Source organism: Cryptotermes secundus, unplaced genomic scaffold (genome assembly GCF_002891405.2).
Source record: "Cryptotermes secundus unplaced genomic scaffold, Csec_1.0 scaffold597, whole genome shotgun sequence".
NCBI lineage: Eukaryota > Metazoa > Arthropoda > Insecta > Blattodea > Kalotermitidae > Cryptotermes > Cryptotermes secundus.
This window is the reverse complement of record NW_019743156.1, coordinates 260106-270703: the sequence shown is the minus strand read 5'-3', so window position 1 is coordinate 270703 and position 10598 is coordinate 260106. Positions and strand designations below refer to the sequence as shown.

Sequence of the window (10598 nt, the reverse complement as noted above, 5' to 3'; positions counted from 1 at the left end):
TGTTGCACTTTACAAAGAATACTACCATATGAACATTGACTTAGAGTTGAGCCGCAGTGAATGAATTTTGGTGCGTCATTAAATGAAATTTTACTTAATATTTCCCAGTGTTTACATTCTTCAGTACCCTGAGTACGTGGACTTCTGGAGAGGTAATTGACCTTAAGGTTTCAGACGTCTGTAAGAATGTAATTATTGTAAAGCACTTACGCTGTTTTCTCAACATGAACAGAGCACCACACGTACTTCTCAATCTTCCCAATATCTACTGCCTGCAACCGGTCACCTAACATGAACTGAAAGTATTTTCGTCACGTGATATCCTGTCGGGCATTTTCTGTACTATTATTAACATTAAGCTTATTATTATCAACATTTGAATGTATATATTTAAATATTCTGTAGTTATATTTTTCACTGCGAAATTTTTAACATCTTTATGAGAATTAGGAATTTATTTCATAATCATCTTAATTTGTTTCTCATTTCTTTCCTAATTTTGTCATTGAGCAAGCCCTGGTATCACTTCCTACGGGAAAAGAAAAGCATGGTTCCTGGTTCTACTCTTAGACTGTGAAGATGGAGGCAGTGCATTTCTCCAAAACTTCGGTAAATTTCTAGCTTTAGAAATTGCGATTTTATCTTATTGCTAGTGGGGTGGGACTAAGTCCCCTGGACTGCGGCCACTTCAGGCCTATTGTACCAGCCCCAGATAATAGGTGAGGGTGATTGTGGAGCAATTGGTGGAATGAAGATTGGCAGGGGAAACCGAAGTACTCGGAGAAAACCTGCCCCAGCGCCACTTTGGTCACCACAAATCCCACTTGACCAGACCCGGGATCGAACCCGGGCCGCCGTGGTGGGAAGCCAGCGACTAACCGCTTCAGCTATGGCGCGGCCATTTCAGAGAGTATATACGGTAACTTAAAGGGTTGTGTGTGTGTGTGTGTGTGTGTGTGTGTGTGTGCGTGTCTCCCAGGAGTAAAGGTCAATATTCTGAGAGGTCATAGTATTGGTCATTCTAAGCAAAAAATGTATGTGTACATGTGCCCTATCCCGAACGTTTTCTGAGGTACAGCTATTTCAGTGTACAGTTCCAAAATTGTTAATATGAAAGATATATTGCGTAATTTTTCAAATACCGGTAATTACTGTTCAAGCTGCGAAGTTGATACAGTTCACCTAATATAATACATTTTCGAAAATTTCACCATCAGTGCAGTTTGCAGCTCGTGTGAGGACATGGCGTGTTGCTTGTCTGTACAGTGTACAGTGTACCGTGAAGTGAAATAGCTCTATCTCTGAAAGCGTTCGGAATAGGACACACGTACATATACACTGTTTTGCTTAGAATGACCGATAGTGGTCTAGTGGTCAGAGTTCCTGGCTACAGACCCAGAGGTCCCGAGTTCGATTCCCGGCGCCACCAAATTTTCTGAGAAGTAGTGACTCTGGAATGGGGTCCATTCAGCCTCGTGAGGATAATTGAGGAGCTTCTTGAATGGAAAAGCAGCGGCTCCGGTCTAGAAAACTGAGATTAGCGGCCGTGGGAATCCGTTGTGCTGACCACACGACACCCTCTATCCACAACAGTTGGCACTAACTTCGCCGACAAGAAGCGGCGGCTCGGTCGGTATAGCTCGCTTGCGGACTAAAAGCCACGGAAGTTTATGACCGATACTGTGTCGTCTGAGAATATGAATCTTTCATCCTGCGACACTCTGTATGTAGCCCGTAGGGGTATGTGTATGTACAGGAGTGCATGTGTGTGTGCGTGTGCAGTGTGTTTATTTGGATTGTTCAAAGATTCTTTCGATTGCAAAAATTATGTAGCACCAAGACTGCCGTCTTATGAGTTTGCCTACCGAAAAATGTAAGTCACGATAACAATATGTAGATGATATGTGTGGGGCCCCAAAAATGGCCGCAACCTACATCAGGTCGCTGTTGCCTAATTTTGTGCAGAAATTGATGACTGAATACTACGAAATATATTTTTCATGATTGCCACTTTTCCGGCCGGAGTTCGAAATATTTAATTCCAGATCATAAGAAATGCTGCTGTAATTACACCAGCTGTAGCCAAGCTGTCCATTACTATTATTACTATTAATTTCGGCATAATATAGGATGGTTGCATCCAAGTAGCAGGGGCACACAGTCACAGACAGGGTAATGTCAAATTTTAATTCTATGAAGTAGTAACATGCATGAGAAGCTGACGTTCGCTCAGCTGATCAAGATATTCCTCGCTTTTATGGCATCCAGAATTTCATTACCACGTTTTCAAGTGCCTGCCTCCCGTCCCTAACATAAACTGAAATTTAATTTTACAATGTATTTAATGGCTTCAGTGTATTTTGTAGTAGGTGTGCCGTTTTCTGCAGTTCCGTTAAAACATGCGAACCAGAAGACCATAGTGTAAAAAGAATATTAAAATGGATCTTTAAGAAACAGGACGGGAGGGTGCTGCCTGCATGAATCTGACTCTGGGTGCTATAATTGGTCTAGTAAAAGGTTCTGGGTCTAACACTGGGAACAGGGATCTTACCAAGGGCCCGTGTGAGATCGGCGAAATTAATGCATGAAATTAGTTATGATAATGGAGTTAGAGTAGTAAACTTTGCCACATCAAAAAATCTTACTGTCAAAAGTACAATGTTCCCACATCGTAACATCCATAAATTTAATTGGACATCTCATGATGGGAAGATACACAGTCAAATAGACCATATTTTGATAGATAGGAAACGGCACTCAAGTATACTTGATGTCCAATCATTCAGGGCAGCAGACTGTGATATTGGCCACTACCTGGTGGTGGCAAATGTTAAGGAAAGACTGGCAGTGAACAAACAACCAACACACAGAGTTCATATGGAAAGGTTCAATCTCAAGATATTAAATGAGGTAGAGGGCAAAGAGTATCGTGTTGAAATCTCAAATAGGTTCTATTAGAGAAAATTTAAAAATTTCTGCCAAGGAGAGTCTAGGTTATTGTGAACTGAAGAAGCATAAGCCATGGTTTGATGAAGGATGCTCAGAATTATTAGACCAAAGAAAGCGGGCCAAATTGCAATGGTTACAAGATCTAAGCGAAATAAATAGGGATAATCTGAACAATATAAGATGCGAAACCAGCAGGCATTTCAGGAATAAAAAGAGGGAATATCTGAAAGACAAAATTGATGAGTTTGCAACAAACAGTAAGAAGAAGAACATTAGAGACCTGTATAGAGGAATAAATGACTTTAAGAGGGGTTACCAGCCTAGAATTAACTTAGTGAAGGATGGTGATCTGCTTGCAGATTCCCACATCATTTTGAATACGTGGAGGAACTACTTCTCTCAGTTATTGAAGGTACATAGGGTCAGTGATGTTAGGCAGACAGAAATCCATACAGCAGAGCCGTTAGTACCTGATCCTGGCCATTTTGAGTTTGAAAGTGCTACTGAAAAATTGAAACAGTATAAATCGCCAAGCAGCGATCAAATTCTGGCAGAACCTTTTTCAAGCAGGAGGCGAAATATTACATTTTAAGATCTACAAGCTAATTACGTCAATTTGGCATAAGGAAAAACTGCCTGATCAGTGGAAGGAATCTATTATTGTACCAGTTCCCAAGAAGGGTGATAAAACAGACTGTAGTAATTATCAAGGGATATCACTGCTATCAATTTCATACAAAATTTTATCCAATATTCTTCTTTCAAGGTTAAGTCCATATATAGAGAAAATTATTGGGGATCATCAGTGTTGGTTTTGACATAACAGATTAACTACAGATCAGATCTTTTACATTCATCAGATATTGGAGAAAAAATGGGAGTACAATGAAATAGTTCATCAGCTATTCACAGACTTCAAGAAAGCCCATAATTCAATTAAGAGGGAAGTATTGTACAATATTCTGATAAGAGTTTGGGATACCCATGAAATTAGTTAGGCTGATTAAAATGTGTTTAAATGAAACATATAGTAAAGTCCGTATAGGTAAACATTTGTCTGATAACTTTCCTACCCAGAATGGTCTATAACAAGGAGATGCTTTATCGTCACTGCTTTTCAACTTTGCTTTAGAATATGCCATTAGGAAAGTCCAGGAAAACCGGGTGGGGCTGAAATTAACCCTTTGAATGCCAAGTCCTGCCATAGAAGTAACTGCTAAAAATATCATGGCTGCTTTGAAATTAATGTGTTTGCGAAGAAAACCCCATAGTATCTTCTCACATGACCTATATCTCCACAGGAATAGATCGCATGTAAGCCTGTCATTTCCTCAGAACATTGGTAAGTCATATCTCATGCTGTCTACTGACAGAAATTCTGAATTACTGTTTAGTAATAAATCAATATCTTTCATTGCAGTGGTTTTAACAAACATATCTCAAGTCAATCTAATTGGTTTGTGGAATGGAGAGGATTAAAATTGGCAAAAGTAAATCAAATGAAAATGGCTTGACAAACGTTAGTATATATCTACAGGATTTTCATCCAAATCAGACATTTTGGATTTTGATACTTATGGATGGCTGGATGGATGGACAATGATGAAAGCAGTACTTTATTTCTTTCTGCCCCTAATAAAATATCTGTATGTAAGACCATTACACAGTGTTTGCATCAATTTAAGACATCTTTCTGACATTACTTTCAAAGCAAAATTATCCGTAAGTACCATGTGACAGCAGATATCTCTACGACAAGGGCTTTTCATAGTTTGTGAAGTGACAGGGGAAAGATCCTGGGCACTCCTCGTTGAGTCTGAAGCTGATGGTCTCCTTGCAGACTGTGTGCAGGAGGTGGATCTCTCAGATGCTGTACATGTCAGCTGAAATGCTAATTTCTTATCAGATGTCTCTTCATCAGGTATAAACACAGAATAATGAAAACATACATCCTCATTAAATTATAAAGTATAATTTGCCAAATATTGCTTGCGAAAATTTATCCAAACTGTTACACAGCTCTTTAAATGGAAAGTTTTCGTTGAAGTTTATTACTTAAGATGCATTTTAAATTAACATACTTGCAACAGTTTTCTTCATATTCTCCTTTAGCACTTTGATTCCTTGTAGTGAGGAGCAAGGGTGCTGAATTAATTGATGATCCCAAACTCAGTCCACAGTTGTCATAATTCTGGTCTAGCCAATATTTTTAGGGTAACTGTTAGTGGAGAAAAGAAAACCCACCCTTAAAGTTACTATTTGGCTTAAGAGGCAATAAGAGCAGAGGTAAGAAGGGTTTACAGACAAGGTTTGCATTCCTGAGCATTTTGGTTATTCTGCCATCACCATGTCGAAGAATGGTGTTCTGGGAAAACTGAAGGAAAACTTGACATAAAATTTGTAATTCTCACTGCATAATTCACCAAGAAGTGTTGTGTGGTAAAACTGTAAAATTACACAACAATTTAAAATAGATAATATCAACTGCCAAGTTTCCATGTGGCCCAGTGTGGCTGATTCCATTCTTTGTGCTGTGAAAAGTAAATATGAAGATTTGCCATATTATACAGAGGTTTGTTGGTTATTTGTCATGAGCTTGAGAAATTAATCATTGTACTCTAAAAGTAGGGGAACAAGATAGACTGACATTAAAAGAATTAAATTATTTCAGGATCGGGTTCTTGGTTTATATCACAGAAGGCCTATTTCATTTAAACACACAACTTCACAGAAAGAAGATGCAAGATACATCTAAGTTCTGCTTATACCCATTTCATTTCTTCAGCTTCTCTGGTGACAAAGCTGAGCCCTGTAATGGAACTTCTTGCATTTGTCCTTCCTGGTCTGAGGTTGATGGGCTCCATGCAGTGTGCAGAGGAAAGATTTCATGAATACTTCTTGCCCTCTCTGAAACTGATGACAGCCTTTCTCATTTATGACAGACATTTCTTCCTCAGTGCACCAATGAAAACTGTAATCATAATGTTTTTGAAAATTGAGTGTTATTAACAATAAATGAATAAAGCAACTGAATGATTTGTAGACATTCCTGCACATGTAATATATCACAATCTGTTCAGTACAAATAGATTCCTATGCAGTGTGAATTATTCTATACATGATTTCAGGTTAAATATTTTTAATCAAATTTTGTAGTTGATTTCGCATGTAAAAAGGAATGCTGCCAGATCAATACTAACATGAAAACATTTTCCTTTCCCTTTTCACAAAAACAGTTGATATAATAATTTTGGCATGATGTGTACAAAATTAAAGTACAGAAAACTCTTTGTAAATTCAGGGTCCCTTGAAATAATTTGAAACAGAAGCAACGGCGATTCTAATTTCAAGGCTCTTCAGTGTAAGAGTTATATATTTCAGGAAGATAGAGGGCCCTTTAATAGGCTTTATACTCTGAATTTTTGAGATAGAAACATAGATTCATATTGCCAAAAATAGAATATTACTTCTGAGAGAACTGCAAGTCACTGAGCATGTAATATGGGCTGTAGCTATGTAAGAAACTCTGCCTTCTAGAGGGGGGGGGGAGAGACACCAAAGGAAACGTTTGGTCCCATTTTTGGAAAATGGTTGTATTTTACTCACTTTGGAACACTCGTCTAATACAATGTATTTCACAGAATTTCTCATCTCAAAAGTATTTCTATCACACCATTACAAGATATATGTTCTGTATATATGTTCTATATTTACGTTTCTTGGTTCAACAAACATTCTTGACATTTACAAAACATACGATTTGTCTTGTTTCCTTTACCTTTTTTCTTTTTGTTCATATCAACAATTTTGCATACACATAATAACACCGATGGATATTTTATGATTAATATTATGATATTAATGATGAATTTTTAGTTCTTGTTTTAAACTAACATTTTAAAACATTTATTTTTACACGTTTACAAACTACCTTAAAATCAACATTTTGAATTTTTAAAATGTTCTGTATATAAACAATTTTTAGATTTGATTTTTAACAAGGTTATGAATTTTTTATTTTAATTTGACATTTAATGTAATGCAGACGTCCATGTGTACACTTTTCTGTATATATTTTCAGTAGCATATAGTATTACAGCAGTAGCATAATAAGCATTAAGCAAAATCTGTTTAAACACAAAGCACATTTGCTAATTTCTCTAACAAATATCCTTAAAAATGATAATATGGGACCAGCCCACATTTTACTTACAGTTCTTTAATCTATTAAAATTGTAATGTCTACTTATAATATGATAAGCCATTATTTTAAACACAAAAAGGTCAGCTCGAAATAATGGGCCAGAGAAAGTAATGTTTATATTTTGAAATTATATTGGAAGGAACAATTTATGTTGTTTTAAGAAATCGTTAGAATTTCCTGACACTAAATTAGGGCTGTGTTAATTCACTGTCTTCTAATCCTTTGCTTTCTCATTCTGTCTGCAAGATTTACTGTTTATTTTTTATTAAAGCCCAATAAAATAGTCTATGGATTATTTTTTATTTATCAAGTAAACAGATTAACTCTTCTGACATGAAGAATCCTTACAAACACATATATTTCAGAAATTGTGTGTAAAACAATTTCAGCAATCAAGTTGCACCTAATGATTGTAAAAGAAATATTCCAACATTCTTTTCCTGCAGCATACTTTTATGAGTGTATAAAAAAGGGTACTACATTTGTTCCTTCTGAAATATATCTCACCTATTTCATGTAACTTTTTGAATTTATACTTGAAGGATAACATATTAAGTGAGAAAGATTGTGATTAGATTGTATAAAGTATCTGTATTTAGGAATGTCTATTATTTGCTCTGGCTCACTATTTTTTAATTATGAAACATAGTGGGAGTTCAGGTATTATAAGCGACCACTTCAATAACATTAAAGGCAAGGATTTACTATATGTATCTTTATCTTGGACATATTTAAAGCCTCAGTTTTATATTACCCTCTTTTGATTTTTGCTCGGTATAAATTGATTGGAGAATACTGCACTATGTACAGTTTCTTTGGCTTTCCATTCTGACTGCTTTAGAGTTCACCAGTACATAGGTAATCGTGTTGAATAACTTCATCAGTTGTGAAAGTATATTAAACACAATCTATTTAATAAGTACTTATAAATTTGCCAGAAAACACCAAGCACTTGTGTGCTTCTGGTGGTCCAGAAGTTGTTACCAAAATTGTATATGTAAATGTAATGCTACAGAGAAAATATAAATTAACATAAACGAACCTGCACCATTAATTGAAAAAAATGGATGCATTACATATGAACATTTTGGGCAGTGTTTTGGAGGTATACATTACAATTTACATTGTTTTGTTCAGTCAAATGTACTTGTTCTAAACATTTAGATGTGTTGCATTGAATTAATTGCTTATTCTAATTGTGTTCTTTCTTATAAAATATAAGAAATAAACTAACAAGGACACTAAAATACAAGTTTCACTTATGTAAAACTTTGTGGGTGTATTAGCATGAAGTTTCAATATTGCTGAAATAAATGAACTCTTCATTCTTTGAGAAAATTACCTTAATATGCTGTGTATGAAGCAAGATTCAATAAACTGTGAGTGTAATGACCATCACTAATGTATAAACAATAAACACTATGTTTTACCATACCCTGCTACTCCAACAAACACACTTTGCTGTGTTTGTATGCTATAATCATAATTTTCGGTTAATTCGTCTCTACTGATACCAGAAATATAGTGAGCAGTGTGCAGAAATTACTGACTTCCAAGATAAAGATATCTTATAGTACCAGAGAATGACAAGAATGTAGTCTATTATAACAATGTCGATTCCCAGGTTTATCAAACTACTTTTTTGCCAGTATTTATCATTTTCTCTTTATCATTCCAACTAGGATAGACACTGACCAGAGAATACAAATTAGTTTAAGTTGTACAGGTAGGATCCCTATGAGAAGGAACTGTAGGTAAACTTATTTGCAAAAGAAGCTCATGGATAATGAAGAGAGCCCATTCCACTCTGACAGTGACATAGTAAAGTGCATTACAGTTACATGCATTTTCCTATAACTTGCAGTATAATCATAGCTCTATTAGGTTCCAAAAAGTTTCTTTGAGCACAACAGTGCCTTAATCATGAATGAAGTTTTTGGTACAGAGTAGCAGATTAGCCAGTAAGCATCATTTTCTTTTGGATCTCCTTATGCTGCACTGACATACATCACAATTCTTAGTCATTGTGAAGGATCCTATTAATCGCAGTTCTTTAGTGTAATATGCAACGCATCACAGTTTTGTTCGGTTAACTTCAAATTTACAATACATCATCTGTCTATATATATATATATATAATCTTCAAGAACTTCAGGTTATTGTAATGATATTACTTGGGTTCCTTCACTTGATCCCAGAAAACTATGCTTAATTTCAGAATAAATGGCTACTAACATCTGTGCAATAATCATAGTAATTATTAAGTTTTCCATTTGTGAAGTACAGTTCATTTCAAAACGTATTTATCAGTCATTTTCTCTAAATAACACAATAAATTTAAATGCATGTTCCAATAATGTTACCTGTGTCATGATTGCAACAACAAGCCTCAGTCAGTCACTCATTACATATCTTTTAGCAATCAGTCTCTTCACACAAAGTACTATTCCAACAATTCTAACCTAAAATATATATTCTTCTTTTACACTCAATTAAGCTCTTTGTTGCTCCTCTAGTATCTGCTACCATTCAAAATCAGTGGCTCCAGTTCATGACAACAAATCCACTTCAATGTACAACTCTTCGAATTTCATATTTAGCATATAATCAGATAAAACACTTTACAAATTTACAGTGTTCATATCTTTGTGTTACTGTTTACAGAATCTAATAGAAAACTCATGAGTGTCCTGAGAGGAATTTCTACCCATAAAGTCAAAACACAGTTTTGAAAAGACGTACCAGTGTTTTTACCACATGATCAATTATAATTTGTGGGAATTATACAGAGAGCAAAAAAGGGAATAATAACAAAAAGAGCAACTAACAAGTAACCCTCTAAATTACATTTGACAACTTCAATAATCACTGGTAAATTAATGCACTGTGTCTTCTCACAGTCCACTTTATAGTTCTGTAAACATATTTCACAGATCAAATCTTACATAAGAAGGTACAATGTCACAATTAATGGGGATTTGCATTCTACTGGCAATCACTTCTGTATTACCTTCAGTATGTCAAATAATTTCCACTCTGAGAAACAGACAACAGGGCCTCCATTATGTATTACACACTGTGTGCTAATTATAAGAAAGCAAAGCCCTAACAAAACAAGTACAGCCACTATATACATCCCTCAATGCCATCAGTTAACAATAGGTTCAACAACAAAACTTAATAATGAGTTTTGTCACAACTGTTTGTCTGAAATAGTAATATCATTTTCAAAATAAAATGAATTTTAAAATATATTTTAAGGGTAAATCATAAATAATTTGTTCTGCTTCATGATAGACTGACAAAAATTAGTGTCATTGAACAAAGAAATTATATATTCTAAATTCTGTACATATTTTTCATAAATGTGTAAGATTTCTAACTTACAAAGAAAGTCTTTAGTATGATATTTAATATGTGCAGACATAAGGGAAATTCTGAATAG

At 35.2% G+C, this 10598-nt stretch overlaps 1 protein-coding gene across 2 annotated transcripts in view; it reads right to left on the bottom strand.

The window, feature by feature from the left end:
- LOC111873895 (membrane-bound alkaline phosphatase) overlaps nucleotides 1–282 on the bottom strand; it is a 32368-nt gene extending 32086 nt beyond the window's left edge. Inside the window, exon 1 of one of the 2 annotated variants that reach the window (XM_033755267.1) lies at nucleotides 211–282. Coding sequence is in view for 1 of the 2 variants with exons in the window: in XM_033755266.1 (XP_033611157.1) it covers nucleotides 211–226 (16 nt within the window). In the remaining variant the exon portion in view is untranslated. The remainder of the gene's footprint in view (nucleotides 1–210) is intronic. The other variant, XM_033755266.1, reaches the window with a different exon arrangement.
- Nucleotides 283–10598: the final 10316 nt, after the last annotated feature.